At 33.7% G+C, this 21,289-nt stretch overlaps 3 protein-coding genes across 5 annotated transcripts in view; 2 read left to right on the top strand and 1 right to left on the bottom strand.

The window, feature by feature from the left end:
* On the bottom strand, positions 1-18,715 carry LOC100639431 (inositol 1,4,5-trisphosphate receptor type 1-like). The gene is given in 52 exon segments (XM_020000998.1): positions 1-277; positions 324-491; positions 544-722; positions 781-949; positions 995-1,161; positions 1,211-1,403; positions 1,455-1,628; positions 1,677-1,867; positions 1,915-2,043; positions 2,208-2,274; positions 2,319-2,444; positions 2,490-2,591; positions 2,640-2,879; positions 2,929-3,036; positions 3,106-3,309; positions 3,367-3,573; positions 3,715-3,915; positions 3,961-4,311; positions 4,375-4,486; positions 4,910-5,055; positions 5,098-5,244; positions 5,293-5,342; positions 5,392-5,524; positions 5,577-5,816; positions 5,861-6,109; positions 6,163-6,531; positions 6,579-6,701; positions 6,754-6,834; positions 6,887-7,006; positions 7,062-7,196; positions 7,259-7,421; positions 7,469-7,698; positions 7,741-7,983; positions 8,103-8,250; positions 8,300-8,362; positions 8,420-8,596; positions 8,644-8,877; positions 8,939-9,058; positions 9,101-9,276; positions 9,369-9,533; positions 11,753-11,897; positions 11,944-12,107; positions 12,162-12,261; positions 12,410-12,828; positions 12,888-12,971; positions 13,015-13,113; positions 13,163-13,216; positions 13,263-13,367; positions 13,534-13,736; positions 13,798-13,868; positions 13,984-14,041; positions 18,575-18,715. Coding segments are annotated over 52 exon segments (8,301 nt in total). The 5' UTR covers positions 18,681-18,715; the 3' UTR covers positions 1-184.
* On the top strand, positions 14,188-18,136 carry LOC100639303 (serine--tRNA ligase, cytoplasmic-like). 2 transcript variants are annotated; one of them, XM_003383066.3, is made up of 11 exons: positions 14,189-14,391; positions 15,654-15,724; positions 15,781-15,864; positions 15,930-16,088; positions 16,331-16,627; positions 16,675-16,769; positions 16,832-16,958; positions 17,330-17,459; positions 17,509-17,666; positions 17,712-17,841; positions 17,893-18,136. In XM_003383066.3, the coding sequence occupies exons 1-11, from the start codon at positions 14,256-14,258 to the stop codon at positions 18,003-18,005; spliced, it is 1,500 nt and encodes a 499-aa protein (XP_003383114.1). In that variant the 5' UTR covers positions 14,189-14,255; the 3' UTR covers positions 18,006-18,136. The 2 variants fall into 2 exon arrangements, with proteins under 2 accessions (XP_019856584.1, XP_003383114.1); XM_020001025.1 differs by having other exon boundaries at positions 14,188-14,391; positions 17,509-17,841.
* The window catches only part of LOC100639178 (serine--tRNA ligase, cytoplasmic-like), a 4,272-nt gene continuing 1,687 nt past the window's right edge, over positions 18,705-21,289 (top strand). Inside the window, exons 1-5 of one of the 2 annotated variants that reach the window (XM_020001020.1) lie at positions 18,705-18,907; positions 20,601-20,671; positions 20,731-20,814; positions 20,877-21,035; positions 21,277-21,289. The exon at positions 21,277-21,289 is cut by the window's right edge and continues 284 nt beyond it. In XM_020001020.1, coding sequence (XP_019856579.1) covers positions 18,772-18,907; positions 20,601-20,671; positions 20,731-20,814; positions 20,877-21,035; positions 21,277-21,289 — 463 coding nt within the window. In that variant the 5' untranslated portion in view covers positions 18,705-18,771. The remainder of the gene's footprint in view (positions 18,908-20,600; positions 20,672-20,730; positions 20,815-20,876; positions 21,036-21,276) is intronic. The other variant, XM_003383065.3, reaches the window with a different exon arrangement.

Here is a 21,289-nt window from a genome sequence, read left to right as displayed (position 1 = left end):
TTTTAGTTTTATGTTTAGTTTCCTTAAAAATTAAACTAACAATAAAGTAACAATTATTATTTCAAATAAACTCATACAGATCTAATGTGAGAAGGAGATATTTTTGTCTAACATCTAACAGATCTTCTAGCAGATCCTAACAGTAGTTAATAATTATCATTAGTATTATTAATAGCCATCAAAGTTAATTATGAGACATTGATGCAAATCTGTGGAGTGACGATGGCAGAGTTGCATGTAGCTGTTTTCTTTGAATAACTTTACGTTGCTCATTCATCTGCAAAGAAAGAAATTATAATAAAAATGCATACATTGTATGTTACTTTATCTCTAAGATCAGTCAGCTGATGTGACAGAACTTTAACTAGACTAGTAGCTTCAAGCAATTGTTTTTGTAACTCTTTCATTTCATTTTGTTCTTGCTCTGGCTCTTCAATATTTAATGACATGCACTTAAGTCGAGGGAACCATTCCAAATTAGCAGATGCACTCTATTGAATGAGATACATTGTAAATATAATTACTCACAAAATTAAATCTTACTCTATTCTCAATGTGTCCTTTTATTTGATCATACACATAACTTTCAGGCCCAGTCAGTTCGGTTTTCTCCTTCATTCTTAAGTGAACAACGAAGTACAGATAGTTCCACATGTTATGCTCTTGTTCACAGTGTTCTTTAAAAGTAATATGCTGGTTCTCAAACCTAGTTCGATCCAATCCTGCAAAACAAGCAGTACAAGTGCATATCAATTTATCAAAACAGAACTAGTCACTAACCGCATATGAAACAAGTGTTCTTTAACATGTTATCAGTTGCATTTTTCTCAGCTCGTAATGTGGCAAAGGTGTCAATTATTACACCAAAGATTAGATTTTGAATAATAATGACAATAACCAGAAAAAAGAATGAAAGATCATAAATAAGCCTAAGCAAGTATAACGGTTCCTGGAAAGGTATAATAATTATAGCCGAAACAAGAAAAGTACTTACTATGCTAGACGGCTTACGAATAACATCACCAATACCTCCACCAGACCTTACTCCATCTCTAACCAGTGTTAATAGACACATCATCAAAGTATCACAACTAGGCTCCAACTGTACATTCCAACCACCTTCTTTGCTGTTGCAATGATCAGAATCACAAAAACCATCAGCTACAGAAAAAACATCATGATAGTCATTGCTTTAATTATAAAATCTTACTTAAATTGCTCACAAGAGCTATGGGGTGAGTCTCCATTAAGAAATCCTCAGATAACAACATGTAACCAAGGATTGCATACAGATAGACCAAGATTAGAGCCAATGTAGTAGTCAAAATAATCGATAAGAAATTTCTTGTTAAGCTACGCATGACACTTTGTAACATTTCTTCACGGTACACTATTTCAAATAGCTGCAACAGAAATTAATAAAATATCAAGCATTAAAAATTGATGAGGTTTACCAATAGAGAGTAAAAGAATTCATGCCAAATCCAACCCAATAAACAAAGGACAAGATTGAAAGAGTGATAGACAATTAAATGGTCTTTTAACAGTAGCTTAAAACTACTAAGTTGATTAGTAAATACTCCTCTATTGCCTAAGGCACTAGCTAAATAAACACATTTTATTACAACCTAAAAAATTAAAAAATAAAATTTGCAAAAATTACCACCAGCACAGACCTGGAAAAATCCCATGAAAAACAAGGTAGGTTTTACTCCAATAGTAAATAATGTAGAAACGATAGCAAGTGAGCCTATACTAAACCAAGCTCTCTTTTCATAACGAGAGTTACGAGCAAAATACCAAAATAACCCAGAAAGTGCTGAAAAAATGAGGTACATGAACAAAACAGACCAGTTCGATGTTTTTTCTACCGAGATAAAATATAAATATGCAATTCAATATCAGATAACTAACCAATGTATTTATTTCCTTTACCAAAAGGATAAAATAAGATAACAATAAAATTGATGACCACAGCAAGGTAGAAAGATAATGAAGACCAGTTTACAATATTTTTTGACATCCAGTATTGAATTGAATGATCTGTGAAATAATATAATATTAGATTGATGATCACATAAAAGCTTCGATTCATAACACAGTACATGTACATATACAATTAGGCCATGGGTGTAGACATGCATCAATGACCAATTGTGTAGAATGCAAGTATTGACAAACAGATTTATACATGTACATAGCTGTACCTCTAAGAGCCTGTTGACAAAGCATTTCTTCATATAATGAGTCCATGTGATTAAAAAAATCTTCGACCTGCTCAGCAATTGTATAATTAATTAGAATGATGCAGGGCATACCTTGCTACCTTGAGTGTCACACTTTGTTACATGTCTTACATGATTTTGCGATTCTGTTGTCAAAAACTTACAAATTTCATGCTTAGGAAAAACAATTCGTTCCAAACTTCTGTCAGCCCGAACAATCTAATGAGAATGATAGGTTAAACTTAAAACTGGACAAAAACTGACTTCTATCTGAGCTGTATTTGCTGCATAGAAAGACACAGCATCATTAGGATCTTTCACTGCCTTGTCTAGTTCTAACTGAAGTGCTCTATTACTAGTAGCAAGCTACAATAAAGATACAATCACAATACAATTAGAATAAATAAACTGCACCTGATGAGCTAAAATATATATGTTATGCCCAACTTCAACAGGTGAATTCTCATTATCATCACTGCTACCACTTTTATGAAGTGTACGGCAGATATTGACCTAAAAAGCTATTGATACACATGTACACTCAATGCATTTTACTAAAGTTTCAGGTGAGCCAATTTTTAAAACAATCCTTTCAATAATGTCCGAATCATGATGGCTTTCCATTACAGCCAAAAGAGTTTGGCTCGCTGTTTTCTGAAGTACAAACATATTATTATGATGTTATGAATATTAATACTAATACTTTAAGCTGTATAGCCAAGTCTTGGTAATTTTCTAAAGCAGTCAGTTCAGTTTGAATAAGAGCAACAACTATATCAATGCCGCTTGACTCATTTGAAGAAATACATTTCTACATACGCATAGTAATAATATTATTAAAGCATTAAAAGTAAAGCAGCATACATATAGGTACATGTACCTGATTATCATGACAAGGTCCTTGACAATACTCAGTTAATGTAGTGAGGCATTGATCAATAACTTCAACATTCTCACAGTGAATATATAAGCTCAAGAGTACCAAACCACCAGTCGTAATGCCACATATGCAATCTAGGAATTGCAGCGTTTCCAGTATTAAATTTTTACTATTTTTGCTGTTAGTTTGATGACGCAGGTAGTTCTGTTGTAGGACAGTATAAGATTAAGATCCAAAACTGCAACAATTATGACCACAAACCTGCATTTCTGAGTTATGGTTCTCACAAAAGAGTTGTAGCAATCTCAACAATGGTTTCATTAGTTTCAGCTCAGGAGTGCTCATAACATTATGACCAGCCATGACATTTACACTTGGACCTGGACCTGTATCAGACCTAGACTCTCTTTTTGGAGTACTACGTCGACTCAATCCTTCAGTATTAGCTGCAACCAGTGTTAACTGATCCTATACATATTCATGTACATGCATGCATAAAGGCAAAAAGTAGAGCATCATTAAATATAGAAATTGATAATTTGTAAGAAATAAAATAATGTCTGTCATTCATGGTGCAGTAAAAGTGCAAATATTTGCTCATAATATTACCTGAATATCTAGAGATGTAACTGTTCCCCCAGTTGATTTACGATCTTGTACCACTACCAAATTCGTAGCCCCATCAGTTTCTGTTATAATTAAACCAGTAGGAGAGTTTTTCATTTCATTTTGTGCCATTTGAAACCGCCGATATATTTCATTGAAGAAAAGCTCAGAATCACATGTACAAAGTAAATCCCACATAGTTCCCTATAGTTAAAGTAAAAGTGTCTACATTGTACATTATCATTAAACCTGAACAATTGTATTTCCATTATTTAAAAGAGCTACAGCAAGATTGACAGCTGACAACATGACGAAATGACTAGGCGAAGACTTGATGATATTAACAACCAGTTTTGTTACATGGCATTTATTTAACTGGTTCTGCACTACTTCCAATGTGACTGATTTATCTCCAAGAGACACTAACAGCATATCATCTTGCATTGATGAAAATGGATCTTCAGAAATAGTAGCAAGCTTAGCTAACATGACTACACTTTGTTTCCTTTCAGACTTATGACGTTGCTTTGTAAAATGCTGTTTATCCAAGAGATAGTTAGTGAAGTAGACTTTAAGCAGATGTGATCGTAATTCCATGCCCTAATTAAAATTACAAGTACATGTACATGTACATGACATGACAATTATGAAAATGAAACTCACTGATTCCGAAAGTTCTATGTCTTCAGTCATCATTTTAGTAAAATAGTGCATCATTGAAGAAATAAAAAGCTCATCCTCTGAAAATACTTTGTGCTCCATGTGACTTACAATCCTATAACACAGTGATAAAATATAGTTGATGGTTGATGTAGTTACACTGTAGTTATTGTTACAAATTTATACAATTATAAACTATAATTTGCATTTCTGATTGTGGGTATACATGTTGGGTAACTGGTATGTCAATTAGTGTGGTGACTGTCGTCACATTTGTAATAGCACAGAGAAATAAAATTGCAAGCAAATTCACAAAAATGATACAGAAGGTTTATAGTCAACATAAAAGTATAAAATGTGAGGAAGATACATGCATGACCTCTAATGGAAATAGAGCTTAGAAGTCTTTGCAAAAATAGTATGTTCTAATTCTGTGCAGCAATTTGTGACAAATAAAAACCAACAGAAGTGCCATGCAGTTATTGAGTTCAATTGCCAGTAAACATCTTTATTACAAATGTGCATTGTACAATCAAACCTTGAAAGGAACTTCTTGGATGCTTGTTTGAAGGCATTGGTGCCACGCTGAAACAATGCCTCTGGATTGTACAAAATATTAACTAAAACTGATTCTTCAGCTTCAATAAGACAATCCCAAGTTTCATTTAACTCTGCTACAACATTCTAAACAAAATTTAAAACTTTCACATAAAGCAAAATACAAACCTGGACTCCACCAATGATGTGCTTATTCTTTTCCTCAGTTTGAATTCCACTAACATCCAATGTCCATTCAGATAACTGCTTCTTTTCTTTATGTTTATGAAGCCATTGAAGTGCCTTTCTCCTAGCATGCTGACTCACTGCAGAAGCCTAAATGTAATACATGTACATTGTAATCATTAATAAAATAAGACATACTTGGACTTCATCTTCAATATTAGATGGAAGGAGAAGTCCCTCATCTCGTGCTTAAGAAATAAGGTAAAATAATAATATAAAAAAAAACCTAATTCATACCAACACTAATCATCTTTTTGCAACATTTCTCAAAAGACTGACGTATCTCTTCATTTTGAGGATCCTGAATGAAAGGACACTGGAGAAGCCTCACAAGACTTGTGAGAAGATTAATATAGACATCCTGATGAATCTTCATAGTATAAAGAACAAGTAAATATAAAACTTCAAAATAAATTTATTACCTTGACACCATGAGTAGCTAATGGGGAGCTAAAGTAGCTGGTGAGTGTCACTGGAATATGACAGGTCACATAGTTTGTGTATTGTTCTTCACCAGTACAGTTTTCTTTGTAAACAGCATCTATATCTTTGGCCATGTTAGCAAAAAGATCCCACATATAATCTTTAGTGAATGTTTCTTTATTGTCTACTTCAGCATCAATGTAACAGTGAAGCAAAAAATCCAAGTACTCTCTTTTAACCTATAAAACAGACTCAATCAACAGTTACAGCTCACTATTCATACTTCTGGAATACACTTTGGATGTGTGATAACTTTAACAATATCGTCAAGTGGTAGTAATGAATGACATCTCATTTCTGTATTAACATTTTTGCCTTCAGTGCATATAGTGAGGAGACGCAGTAAATTTAAGTGGTAAATTAAATTTGATGTTGGTAATGCAGTCCCTTGCTCTTTCTTCATAAGGTCTATGAATACTTCAAATGGTTGATCATGAAAGAAAAGAAGAACATCATCACCAGCATTAGCAATCTAAATTAATAGAAGAAACAAATGATATGAATAATGAGTGTTTTAACCATTACCTCTGCCATGACTAAGTCTTGAGAGCGTTTAACAGGCTGCCCATGAACTTTCATTATGGTCTGAAGAAACTGCAAATAACGTATGTCTCGTCCTTTTTCAATACAATGCAAAAAGTACTGAATTTCAGATTCCTGAACTTCTTGACACAAAGCAGCATTATCCTTAAACACCTCAGTAAGAGTAACAACTTCAACAGTCTATATTAACAAGACATTAAAATATGTTATCGTATTACTAACTGGATGGCCACTGTTAATAAATAGCTTAAGGTTACGATGCAAGAGTAACTGATTTGCTTCATTGCCGCGACAAAAGTTCTGCAAGAATTTGTGTCCCTGATGCATTATTTCAGACATTTTTGTATCATACTAACAAAGTAGATACACATAAATAGCATAACAACAAAATTACTTACTGCTTTGTTATAGGGAACTTGTAACAGATCAAGTATCACTTGTAATGCTCCCATGTTCTTTAAAAGCCTTTGCTCAAAACTTCTATCATCACCATTACAAATATCAGTTAAACTACTCAAAATCTGAAAGAAAATATTAAAAAATAGCTACACGTTCATGTATTGCTGCTTGTACTTTCAAGACTTGATCATATTTAGGTGATAAACTCTTTACTGAGCCTTGATTTCCATCACTGCCCTCACTTTGAACTCTTGGCTGTAAAAATTGTATAGACTGTAAATGAATAGAACACAAAACTATAGAAAACCTGTTTCTTAATTGACATTTTTGTGTCCTTTGATGATGACACATAGTCAAGAGCTGCAGCAACTGTAGCTTCTAATTCAGCTTGAGGACCACCTTTACTTAACCTGCGCTCGTGTTTTTTCTAAAATAAATAGAATTCCATTTTAAGTGATACAAAAATAAATGTACAGACGTACCTTTTTACCAACAACTAAGTCTTCTGTCTTTGTAATCCACAATTCAGCTTCGTCAACTAAAGTCTTTAGCTTTTCCAGATTTGTACGAATTCGTTGATAATTTGATTTCTCTTTTTGCGAAACTAATAATTGAACCTATATATAACATACAACATAAATGTAGTAATACATGTAGTTTAATGTCCATTGCAATTAACCTGCGTGAAACATTTGGTCAATTCAGATCGCTGGGAGAAATGACGTGTAATTAGTTTAAGAGCTTGCAAGGAAAGATGTGGATTTTTCGACATTGACATTTGAAGAAGAACGCGCAACAATTGTTTACCCTGACTGTCATCTAAATCCATTTTCAGATCTTGGCTAGTTGAAAAAAAAAATAATCAAATTTGACATTTCATAATACTTACTTTCCACGAAAAATGACCTCAAATTGTTTCAAAATGTCGACAGAATCAAGGTCAGATGGATCAGGAGACTGATTACTGTTTCCATCTGATAACAAGCTAAACTCTTTCTTATAGATGACGAGCAGGTTAGTAATACGAAGATCTAGTCTAACATCCATTATGAAGTCAATTATTTCCAATATTTTTCTTTTTGTATTAATGACAGCAGGGTCAGATCTCTCATAATCCGACTAAAGAAATAATCATAATAAAGTGCTAAAAATAGTGCCAACCTTATGAGAATCATTTCCATCAAGAGACTCAGAACGAGGAAAAAAATGAGCTGCTGATGACCCAACAAGAGAACCAAGGACACCACGTGAAGAAGTCAATCCTGAAGTAGTTAAAAAATGACTATGATGAATAGGAGTAGCTTCCCGATTATCTAATCCATCAAGCAAAACATAAGTCAGTGAAAGGAGTTTGCTGAAATCATAAAAACCAAAGTAAACCATCATTCGAGCTAAGCAGACAACCTAATGTATGATGAAACAAATATATTATAAGCACTCCAACCTCTATCCAAAAGCATAAATAGATTCCATTTGCATGTACATGTACAGGTTTGTAAACATAGTGTGTAATTTGTATTTACTTCATAGGTTAGAACGTTTTGCTCTTTATCATCTAATTTCCAGACGCTTCTCTCATGAAGATAACTTTCGACAAAATTGGTTGTGCCTCTAAGAATTGACTCTTCTTTGTGTTGTTGCTGAAACATAGATCTTCTCCGCGAAACATCACTGGACAAGAACACACAACAAATTTTAAAATGAAGAAATCAAGACAAACCTTTTATCAACTTCTGCTGTAGTTTCGTCATCATCTGATACACTTTCAGATTTATCTGCCATACTACAAGATGATAATTATATGGTGTACATGTATAAGAAGAATATGGCATAATGTTACTTTTCTTTCCAAGGGCAGTAGTCATGAAGGACAACATCAGTTGGTATGTGGTCCCATAAACGAGAGTAACCAACTGGATTCACCACTTCTTGCGGGGAAGTATCCAGGTAAACACAATACATAATGCGACAAAAAGCTGCCCTTAGGCTATACGTTAGGTTACAATTTTCCATACAACTATCAACGGAGAAGGAAATAAAATTAGCTAAGCATGAACAACATACTTTAATACAAGTCTTATAGGAAGCTGCCTCTTTACTTCATTTATTCCCAAGTATTGGCGATTAAAACACATTTGAGCAAACAAATCCAATTGTGCCCTAAAATATTCTAAAACTTTACTATCAGATGGATTTCCATGAGCAGCACTATCAGCTATTAATTCTAGAGGTCTTTCACAAAGTTCATCATCATTAGAATAATGCAAAACCATTTTTTTGCTCTCTCGATCCACACTACTACAAGGTATAAAAAAATTCATACAAAATTTCACAAGTACATCAAAACAAAGAAACTAACACTAGCTTCATTAGGATATCAGAGTGCTCCGGTTTTAAAACAACCTCACAAACCATTCCTTGTACTTTCTGTATGGCAGTTCCCTTTGATACACAAAGATCACCTAAATAAGTCAAAAACCTAAAAAATGGTAGTAAGTCATAAAGTAAAATTTATTTTTACTTTGGATCTTGGCTCTTCTTCAATAAGTTAACAAAAGTTTCGATCTCTGTTTCCCGAATATGAGTCTCCAAAAGTTTGACATTATCATTAACTAATGCTGCTAAAGTATCTTCAGCTCTTATGTTATACCCAATCTGACTCTGCATGACTTGAAAAAATGTTTCTGCAATATGTTCCTGTAGACACAGAACAGAGGCATTATTGGCTGTTGGAGAACATGCTACAACTACACTCTACATGATGTTCAACAAAACTTGATCACACATACCTGATTTTTCCTATAATTGTTCTGTGTTTGTTCAATGACTCTATAGCAAAGCTGATACATGTATCGAAGTGACTCATGCTTCTGTTCACTAAGATCTGCCATCTCAAATAATAGCCGGCTACCTTCCTTATTAATAGGGAGTGGTACACTTAGGAGTCGAAATATCTGTCAAATACATAAAAACGATGCATTTAGCAAGAACATACAAAAGTAAAGGTGATAAAATCTACAAATCCATCATATACATGTACATGTACATTGTATATAGTGCATAAAAGATATAGTGCATAAATTTGTGTGGTCTAAATTTATACATGATAGAGTATTTTTACTCTATGTACATGTACATGTACAAGCATAAGATTATTTTGCACTCACACACACACACACACATGTCTCTTTGACAATCATATCTACTCTTGATTATACTGTACGTTACATGTCATGTACTTCTTTTAGCAATTGTGTCTTTGAGAGGGATAAAAAATTAAACATCTGTTTGGGGTAGTGATTTGTTTAATTATTTCATAATTTTGCTCATGAAATACCCAAATACTGATGTAAATGTATACCGTACGGTTGGTAAATTTCGTGGGGTATTAATTTTCGTTGATTTCGTGGTTAACTTTTATCCACAAAATTTTAACCCCTACTCACCCACACATAAAAACTAATTAACGGGCCATGCAGAGCTCTAACTACCATTTCCAAGCCAGTGGAGGAGCCAAAGTCTTTGTCTATTACTCCATATTCCACTATAAGCCATGTGTTGGAAGCTAGTCCAGTAGATCCAAGTGAAAAGAAGTTTGCTAACTGCCATCCACAAATATTTGTACCCACGAATATTAGCTTCTAAGGACATTTTGGAGAAAACACGAAATTTTGGACCCTCAAATATTACCAACCGTTCGGTATGTACAATAACAATACTCATTGCTTTAAATAAAGAAATCTAGCAAGTAAACTTCCTGTAATTCAATTACTTACAAGATAATGGGTCAATATGCACATACATGTACATGTATACACTATAATGTAGGTGTATAGTATAGAAAATAAAATGCCATCAAATTCATTCAAAAAAATACTGTGCAAAGTTTATGAAAATATTCATTCTTCATACATGTACATGTACTGTAAAACTTTAATGTTGTATACATGCAAGCACTATGACTATGTACATGTACACTGTATGTACATGTACATGCATGTGGGCGCGCCGAAAACGTAATTTCTTAGCGCAATTAAAAATATTGTCAAGTAGAGTCAAAGGTGAGAAAAGAACCCATTAATTTCCAAGTTACGTGTAGCTGTACACGTACATGTATGCTAAGAATTTAGCAGGGATGGGTGTCTATTTGAAGTGGTACACTTGTTCATACTAAATATAAGAGCTACAAGTACAAATAACTTCTTTTCATGCTGCTTGTAAAAATGTCATAAAAAGCTGGCAACTTCATTATAAATAGAATTGGCTACATTTATCTCATGGCATAACAATAAAAGAAAGGAAGGCCTGCATGTACATGTACATGCATAAAAAATTTGGAACACGACTTAAGCAATGTTGATATTGCTCATCCTACAAGCATTCCAACTTTTCAAAGGTACACATACACATACAGTACATGTTGAATTCATCAACAGCATATAAAGAAGTAGCCAAAGTACATGTACATGTATCTATAGTCACACTCATGCAGGCTAACAAAGCATTTAGGATCATAAATATGTACTGCATAGCAAGTATAACCGAAAATTTTTCTGGCCAAACAGTTTCATGAATCTGTCCAAAATTTTTTTTTGTTTTAATTTTTGGAACTTCTTACTATATTTGACCATGTTAAACTGTCTTTTATTTAAGTTTCATAAATTATTTTCTTGAATATTGAAAAAATAAAATTTGCAAGAAATTTGGGCCAAAAAATTTGTAAATACATGTAACTAATGATAAATTCTGTCCTTGACAAATTTTGACAACAAAATGAACAAACTACAACTTAAATAAAAAATTACTCAATTTTAAGTGACCCACATGCATGTATAATATTATGTATATGCATTGATTAATTACATTAATTTTGTGATCAAAATTAAAATTGCAATTAATACAGTAAATAACATTGCATGACTGTAGGAAAATCAATAGTACTATTATTATACCAGTACATGGTACAATTGTAAGAAAATAGTGATATAAAAGTGGGAATTTTTGTGATATAGACAAAGTTACCCTGAGTTTATTAAAAATATCCATACATGTGTACACATCCAGCCAGTATTGAGTCATAATTAAAGTAAACCAAGTAATGTATTTGTTGTTAGTCATAAAATTTACATTTCCTCGTTGCAAATGCAAACCCATACTCATACTCATAACTTACAGCTTTCAAAACATTTTGCTCTCGGATTAATTTCTGCCTGTCTCGATCAGGCTTGCCTTGAACATGAAGTGCCTTTTGAGTTTCACCAGAATTTTCCTTTCTAACTGTAAAGTACACAAGGTCTTCCAACAGTTTAATAACATTCCTAAAAACTCATCAAGCTATTGACGCCACAAACAAAATGGACACACTTTCTTTGAGTTGGTTGTAAATGATGTCCTCCTTCCATTATATCAGCTGCTGAAGACAATGCCTTTGCAGCATCATTAGCAAAATCTAAGTCACGAACTTCTTGAGGACTAACATGAACAATAGCAAAGGCTTCTTTATCTTCCCTTAAAGTAGCCAGCCCTAACTGTTACCATTGTACACAAATAAACTTTCACACAATGAAATTAATAAAAATTACTTTAAACATCACAGGAGATTTGCTTTCTCTATCAATTAATATGTTAGTTGCATGAACCCAGGTTAAGGTTCGAGCATGACGCAGACGAACATAGGAACTCCTACAAAGTAAAATGAATGATTCAAGGGCACTATCATTAGCATGTTTTTTGTTCTATGTACATGTATATAAGACAAAAATAATTACTTGTACAAATTAGGGAGTGACATCACAAGCAACAAATTACATATGCATGTACGTGACTTTACCTTGGTACCTGCCCATCATGTGGCTGTATCGTAGTGGAATCCAATTCAAATATAGTAAAAATTGGCTCTTCAGGCACATCTTGATCTGTGCAGAGATAATAAACATCATCGGTATCAGATCCTCTTAATTTAGCACGAGTTGGATCTGCGGTTGTGTCTGGATCTTCACGAGCCGCGAGATATGTATCAGTTGCCAAATGTTTAAAACGATATAGATAATTCCAGTGCCCTGCTCCTCCACGACAAGGATCATGATGAACAACTTCTACCTCCCACAAGGCTTTAGAACTTGTTGCATCAGTTTTTGTAGCCCTGGCAGAGAAGCGAAGAAATACCTGAAGTTGCCCTTTGAGCTTATCAAGCTTATCACATGTCAAAAATTTTTCTTGCTCTGCATGAAACAATCTAACTACGTCTCCCTATAAAACAGGATACATGTACAGTGTATGTATCAATTGATTATTATGTAAATGCTAACCCCCCGTAAAATGTCTTCCTTGTCTTCCTTATAGTCCATAAATAGTTGTATCTTCCAGCTAGTATGGTCTGCAATAGCATTAACCTAAAGTATTTCAGTATAACAATATCATAAAAATATAAAGAACCTCTTTGCAGTCATCATGATCAGGCAGGCTGAGCTCACTAACATGAAGTGCCTGATTGGCTGTGATTGCTGTTAGTACAACTTTATCTCCAATAATTACCTATAATAATTGGAACTAACAATAGTTCAGATAACAAAATACAACTAACATTATCTCCTGATGTCCTTAGTTTATACAGTGGTGTTATATAGAACCAAGCATTCTAGCATACAATCATAATAATGGAACCAAACCATGTTGTACTATACTTCTGAGCCTTGGAAATCCAGTGATACTTTCATTGCTTTTTTCTCAACTTGTGCTGATGATCGTTTAGTGACAGTAAGAAACTTGTTACTCTTCACATGACGAAGCTATGTGTATAATATTGAAATTATGATTATGTTTCAAAGCTTAGCAAGAAAGTTATTACTACATTATTGTAAACAAATGGTAAGGAAAATGTGCTGTTAGAAGTCTTAAAAGATCAAAGAATTCCTCAATAATGTGAAACTATAAATTATGACTATTTAAGGATACCTGTATCATTGTAGTTCCATATTTAACTGGTTGCCCCCATTGCTTTTCCGATTCGATCCGTGATTGCTCCCTTTCTTGATCAGCAGCAGTTTGAAGCTTCTGCAAAATAACTACATCAGGCATGCTTTTTGTGCTCTGTGTGGCCTTTTTAAACTGTTCTTGTGCTCCATAACGTTGCATCGGGTAAATCTTAAACAAGCAATCTAAATGAAATTGTAGAAGGCATACGTAAACAATAACTCAATATGACTACACACAAAATACCTCTGAATTTCATAGGTGGATTAAGTGGGGTGCCACTTGTTGGCCTAACCACAACACGGTCATCAACCAACCTATTAAACGGCAATTTACATACACAGACTAATGATGTTAAAAATATTAGGATAATGAACAAAATGAGACCTATTCCCGAGTCAATTCATTAGCTATCATAAATGCATAACGTACCCTAGTGTACTAATAAATCCAGATACATCTCCCTCAGCGTACAGAGAAATGGTGTCACCTATGTGAAGGAAGGATGAAGTAGCTTGGTGATCGGACTCTACTCTTAGAGCCATTATCTGCTGTCTTCTCGCTGTGTTTGTTCTTCCTAATGAGAAGAGGTTCTAGGAAGTAATTCATAGAATGCAGATAGACCACACCTCTCAATTAATAAACTTAACCGGTCTAACTGTAGTCTCCGGTAGTCTCTGTGCTAAGACCCTCCGAAACGAGACATGCCTTTGGATCTCTTATTGTTTCGTGCTGACCAAGGTGGCAATCCAGATTTGATGAGAGACATGCAGAAAAAGAGATTCAAAGATGTAATTCACGTCGACAAAGTGGTTGAAATGGATACTCAATGGAGAAAGTGTAAGCAGAGACACTTTTAATAGTAGCATAAAATAATGAATGCCATTATTAATGTTGATAAAAATAATTAAAAGCTTGATATGGAATACCGTATAGCGGGTTTTATTCGAGGATAATAAATTTCGTGAATGACCCGTATCAGGAAGTTTGCAGAATTAAATTTCGCCAATTTCCACTATTTTGCCATCTTGTACTGTTTAAATTGATTTTCAGGTAATTTAATTTCGCAAGTCTTGAAAAATCCATGAAATTTTTTATCCTTGAAAATAACCCGCTATATGGTATTTGTGTAGCTTGGGTAATTGGGTAGTCAGGTTTTGTGTTGTATTTTAATTGTGTATTTTATGTGTCATGTCATGTAAATACTGCAAACAATATATTTTAACACTAAAAATCCTAGACTTTCCTTCATTGCCCTAATCCCTCTCTTTCATTAATTCCTGTCTTTCTGTCCTTTTTGTCTGTGTATTTTAAGTTTGAGGTTATTATTATTAGTCACTATTGGCAGTTATTATGCACTCTATGCCAACATGAACAACGAAATGTACTAGTCATGTGTATTATATACATATGGAGAGAGACTTCTGTTATATGTTTAGAACGTCCTGGTTCCTCTTAAGATTGGTTTACATCTTGTCTATACTGTGCCAATGAAATTTTTAAGTGCTGTAAATTTTTATTGAAGTAATGCCCAAAATTATATATGCATTTATTATCGGGCTTTTCCTCTTTTGAGGGTCATTGTGATAATAATTTTAATATTCCATCTTTGCCAAAGCATTATTGGTGACAATTAAGGGAAAGCCTGTTTGGTAAAACTTGAATGGAGAGCAAATTTAGAGAGTTATCGACCCTGTTTTAATTTTCTAAAAATATGATATAATGTTACTGCACTATATATTTTGTTCCGCACTGTATGCAGTGACTTCTGTTTATTTTTCACATGTATTCTTAAATGGTTGTAAAATTCATATCATTGTGCATGTCTTTTATTAGTTTCTTTGTAAAATGAAGATGTATAATATAATAATTATTCTTACATCAAATTAGAAGCCTCATATCTATATCCATTAAGGAATGGAAGCCTGTGTAAATTATACAAGCATTTGTAGAGTTCCCAACTTCTATTTATACATGACTGATTTAAGTCAAGAGGTTATTTGTATTATATTGATACAAATGATATATTTAAAGTTAACTCTTGTATAGCTGAAGAATTTATTTTCAAACCTCTTCATTGTATTATTGACTTTTAATTGCAGTGCGTTTTGAATCTGATAATTGGAATAAATTAAAGAACCATTGTAGCAAGACAATTGGAGAGAAGATGAAGGTATTTATTATCAGTCTTGATTTTGTTATGAACAATGTATTGATTTTATTATTTAGAAAAAAGAACCCATTGGTGAATCTGCTGATGTACCTGAAAGTCTTGTTACAAAATTAGATAGTATTACACCAGATGAAATTAAAGTAATTACACTTGCACATGTACATGTATGTATATAATGTAACCTTTGCTTAATCCTGCACTGTAGTCACTGACTGTTACTCAAATCAAACGATTGCAACAGCTTATTGAGGAGGCCAGCGATAAAAACTCAACAAAAAGAAAAGAGCTTGAAGAAACTCGTTCGTTTCATTTAGCCCAGATTGGGAACTCTCTTCATCCGTCTGTTCCAATATCTGATAATGAGGTCTGGGGTTTGTAACATATGCTGTAAAATATTTTTACAATTGTTTATACCATCATAATCATTGTTTTGAATAACATCAGAATTGTCCATTTATAGTATGGTGCAGTGCATACATGTACATGTATGTATATGTACATGTAGATGTAAATGTATCCTACATGCAGTTATTACTCTGCTGTGCTTACATCATGTTCTACTTGTTCATCAATGATTGCTTTGACAAAAGTCCTTTTCCTTTTTAGGACAATAATCGAGTTGAGCGTACATTTGGTGATGCATCTATTCGTAAAAAGTACTCTCATATGGATTTGGTGGTGATGGTGGATGGTGTGGATATGCAAAGGGGAACTACTGTGGCAGGAAATCGTTGCTATTACTTGAAGGGGCCATTGGTGTTTTTAGAGCAAGCATTAATACAATTTGCATTGTCTACTTTGTCAGAAAAAAGTTTTGTTCCTTTGTATACACCATTTTTTATGAAAAAAGAAGTAATGCAGGAAGTGGCTCATTTAAGTGATTATGAGGAGATGCTTTACAAGGTTAATAATTGTAGTTTCATAATTGCATTTTTTATATAAATTTTTAGGTTATTGGCAAGAGCTCTGAAATTGTGGATGACAGTAATGTGGAAGAAAAGTATCTTATTGCAACTAGTGAACAACCGATTGCAGCTTTTCATAGGTTGTGAACTTATGATAAGGATATTTGATAGTAATGGTGTAATGTTGATATTATTTTTATAGAGGTGACTGGTTAGATCCTCAAACATTGCCTTTGAAATATGCTGGACTGTCATCTTGTTTCCGTCAGGAAGTTGATTCACATGGTAGGGATACTAGAGGAATATTCAGAGTGCATCAGTTCCAAAAGGTATTGGTACATTTTACCATTTGATTACCATAATAACTGTTTAAGTGTTTGAAAGTATTTCAAAATTGAATTTTGAGCTTACGTGTACACTTGTATGTATGTATTACTTTAGATTTGGGGTAATGGACTTTTGTTACTTATTACTAGAAGTAGTGCATTTGTTTTGAAAGAGCAGCAGGGCACATTAAACTTTCAGTGCTATTTGAAAAAACCCACTGACCATTGTGTACACTAATGAATAAATAAAATAAGTTATAAGATTATGAGATGACACAATGGCACAGCCTGATTTGTGCATGCTTCTGCAGATATCCTGGGTATGTTATTATCAGGAGTACTCTTGTCTTGATGTACATGTATCATTGTTGTAGGTTGAACAATTTTGCTTAACTAGTCCTCATGATGATGTTTCTTGGAAGATGTTTGATGAGATGATTTCAAATGCAGAATTTTTTTACCAGCAGCTTGGCATTCCTTATCGAGTTGTTAATATAGTTTCTGGTTTGTTTCACTTTTTGAGATATTATTATAGTAAGTGTTTTATTTGTAGGTGAGTTAAATCTTGCGGCAGCTATGAAGTATGATTTGGAGGGATTGTTTCCTGGATCTGGAGCCTATCGAGAATTAGTTAGCTGTTCTAACTGCTTGGACTATCAAGTGAGAAGGCTTCAAGTTCGTTTTGGTCTAACAAAAAAGATGAATGCACAAGTAATTCTGAAATACGCAATTATGATTATAAAGTTATCTTTACAGGCTGATTATGTCCATATGCTTAATGCTACAATGTGTGCAACAACTCGTACCATTTGTGCTATTTTGGAAAATAATCAAACTGAAGAAGGTGTTGTAGTCCCTGAAATTTTACGTCAATACATGCCTCCAGGTATATTTTGTCATTTTAAGAAATGTTTGTCAGGAATATATTTATTTTTAGCATACAAAGAATTTATTAAATTTGTTCAAGCTGCACCTATTCATGAACCCATCACAAAAAAGCAGGAAAATCAAATGGCAGGCATGGAAAAGGATAATGAAGCACAGTCATAAATTACAAATCTTTTTTATGAGCTCTTCGAAAGCCTGTTATTTTACTCCTGAGAAAGTCCAAACTTGTCATTCATTTTATGCCATGTCAGATCCGTGAAATATTTCTTATTCTGTGGATTTATAACTCTCAATAATGCCACGGTAGGGGTGTATTCACGGAAGGGGCTGGCTCCGAGACTAGTGCTGAGGGTGCTTGCATTGGGTAAATCTTAAACAAGCAATCTAAATGAAATTGTAGAAGGCATATTTAGACAATAACTCAATATGATTACACATAAAATACCTCTGAATTTCATAGGTGGATTAAGTGGGGTGCCACTTGCAGGCCTAACCACAACACAGTCATCAGCCAACCAATTACACGGCAATTTACATACACAGACTAATGATGTTAAAAATATTAGGATAATGAAGAAATGAGAAGTATTCCCCAGTCAATTTATTAGCCATCATAAATGCATAACCTAATAATAATCCAGATACATCCCCCTCACAGCGTACAGAGAAATGGTGTCACTTATTAGTCTCGCGTAGCCAGACCCATTTTGACATTTGGACGGACTAGTCACCTATGTGAAGGAAGGATGAAGTAGCTTGGTGATCGGATTCTACTCTTAGAGCCATTATCTGCTGTCTTCTCGCTGTGCTTGTCCTTCCTAGGCCTAATGAGAACATTGAGAAGAGGCTCTAAGAAGTAATTTACTAATTTATAGTCAGACCACACCTTTCAATTAATAAAGTTGACCAAGACCCTCAAACACGAGACATGTCTTTGGACCTCTTATTGTTTCGTGCTGACCAAGGTGGCAATCCAGATTTGATGAGAGACATACAGAAAAAGAGATTCAAAGATGTAGTTCACGTGGACAAAGTGGTTGAAATGGATACTCAATGGAGAAAGTGTAAGCAGAGACACTTTTTAATAGTAGCATGAACGAATGAATGAATGCCATTATTAATGTTGATAAAAAATAATAAAAATCTTGATATAGAATATTGTGTGGCTCAGCTAATTTATTTGGGTAATGAGTAGTCAGGTTTTGTGTTGTTTTTTTGCGTAAGTGTGCATTTTATGTGTCATGTCATGTAAATACTGCTAACAATTCATGTAGATATTATACATGTAATTGTATAATTTGATGCTAAAACTCCTAGACTTTCCTTCATTGCCCTGATCCCTCTTTCATTAATTCTTGCTTTCTTCTCTTTGTATTTTGAGTTTGTTTCTTCTTTAAGTTATGTACATGTACATACTGTACCAATTAAATTTTTAAGGGCTGTAAATTTTCATTAAAATAATGCCGAAAATTTTCTATGCAGCTATAATCCAACTTTTTAGCTTTTGAGAGTCTTTGTGACTGTATATACTGTATGTCCTCGAATAGACCCTGCACATCAATTATGACCTGCCCTCGAATAGTCCCTGCACCTGTCAAGTTTGAGTGAAATAATAGTCCCCCTCTAATTGTACCCGCATAGTTTAATTTTCAATAAATTTTGGGCGTGGCCTTTTTGCTGTGATTATGGTGCGGAGTATGCCAAGGAACATGCAGTGAGCCTGAGCAAATAGTTGATCCCTTGTTTGACCTAGTTGCGAAAGCACTGTAAACAGTCAAGCTGGGCATTCTCTCGTGAGTTAAAAAGCTTCCAGTAGCTAGAGCTGCTCTCTAAACATCTCGAGGTAGTAAAGCAAGACTTTTCCTAACAGAAGAGAAAGGCCTCACAGATTAACTGATAACATTATCAGCCTCAGATGAATTATTATTACCCGCCCTCGCATAATAACCTAATATTATCTTTACTGAGATTAATAGTAATCGTGGGGTCTATTCAAGGAAATACGGTATCTCAGCTGAGTTTGACCCAAGAAAAACTGGAATAACTTTTTATGGGAATGTAGGATAAGGATGAAACTTTTACAGGTTCTTAGTTGCCCAATGCCAGATTGCCATCACAGGATCTCAGGTCTTGGGTCTCTCAGCCCTTGGGAACCCTGAGAACTGGATGCTGCCTTTAAATCCAATGGCATACCAAAATGACGTTTTATGACAATTTATCTACATCATAGTTTACATTAGAACAGTGAATAAGTTATAGTGAATAACAAACTTTAAATTTATGCATTGATAAATGTACATGTAACCCTTGAAAAAATTTTTACTGTATATGATGGTAACATGTATTTTTGTTTTACACTGTATGTGACTTTCTGTTTATTTTTCCACATGCATTCTTGAAGGGTTGTAAAATTGATATCATTGTGCATGTCTTTTATATGTTTCTCTGTAAAATAAAGATTTGTTAAATAATAGTTTTTAGATGAAATTAGAAGCCTCAGATCTACATGCATTAAGGAAGTGGAATCGAAGCCTGTGTACATGTACATGTAGTGTTTATAGAATCCCCAACTTCTATTTATAATGAACTAATTAAATTGAGAGATTATTTTTGTATTATATTGATGAGCAGTGTACAAAGTACTACAAATGTGCATATAAATGAGATATTTAAAGCTAACTCTGTTTGTATTGCTGAAGCATTAAATTTATTTCCAAACCTCTTCATTTTCATTGTATTATTGACTTTTAATTGCAGTGCGTTTTGAATCTGATAATTGGAATAAGTTAAAGAACCTTTGTAGCAAGACAATTGGAGAGAAGATGAAGGTATTTATTATTATTAGCTTTAATTGTGTTATGAACAATGTATTGATTTTATTATTTAGAAAAAAGAACCCATTGGTGAATCTGCTGATATACCTGAAAGTCTTGTTTTGAAATTAGATAGTATTACACCAGATGAAATTAAAGTAATTACACTTGCACATGTACATGTATGTATATGTAACCTTTGCTTAATCCTGTACTGCAGTCACTGACTGTTACTCAAATCAAACGATTGCAACAGCTTATTGAGGAGGCCAGCGATAAAAACTCAACAAAAAGAAAGGAGCTTGAAGAAAGTCGTTCGTTTCATTTAGCCCAGATTGGGAACTCTCTTCATCCGTCTGTTCCAATATCTGATAATGAGGTCTGGGGTTTGTAACATATGCTGTAAAATATTTTTACAATTGTTTATACCATCATAATCATAGTTTTGAATAACATCACAATTTTCTATTTATAGTATGGTGTAGTGTATACATGTACATGTATGTATATGTACATGTAGATGTAAATGTATCCTACATGCAGTTATTTCTCTGCTGTGCTTACATCATGTTCTACTTGTTTATCAATGATTGCTTTGACAAAAGTCCTTTCCTTTTTAGGACAATAATCGAG

This window comes from Amphimedon queenslandica, unplaced genomic scaffold, assembly GCF_000090795.2.
Source record: "Amphimedon queenslandica unplaced genomic scaffold, v1.1 AMPQUscaffold_13515, whole genome shotgun sequence".
Lineage (NCBI taxonomy): Eukaryota > Metazoa > Porifera > Demospongiae > Haplosclerida > Niphatidae > Amphimedon > Amphimedon queenslandica.
This window is presented reverse-complemented; position numbering and strand designations above follow the sequence as displayed.

Excerpts from the sequence above, each read along its gene's own strand:
- LOC100639303 (XM_020001025.1), top strand. The coding sequence starts at position 14,256 with ATGCCTTTGGATCTCTTATTGTTTCGTGCTGACCAAGGTGGCAATCCA. Across the intron at positions 15,865-15,929 it reads TTACACCAGATGAAATTAAA|TCACTGACTGTTACTCAAAT; the intron begins GTAATTACACTT and ends CCTGCACTGTAG. Across the intron at positions 16,959-17,329 it reads GAGTGCATCAGTTCCAAAAG|GTTGAACAATTTTGCTTAAC; the intron begins GTATTGGTACAT and ends TCATTGTTGTAG.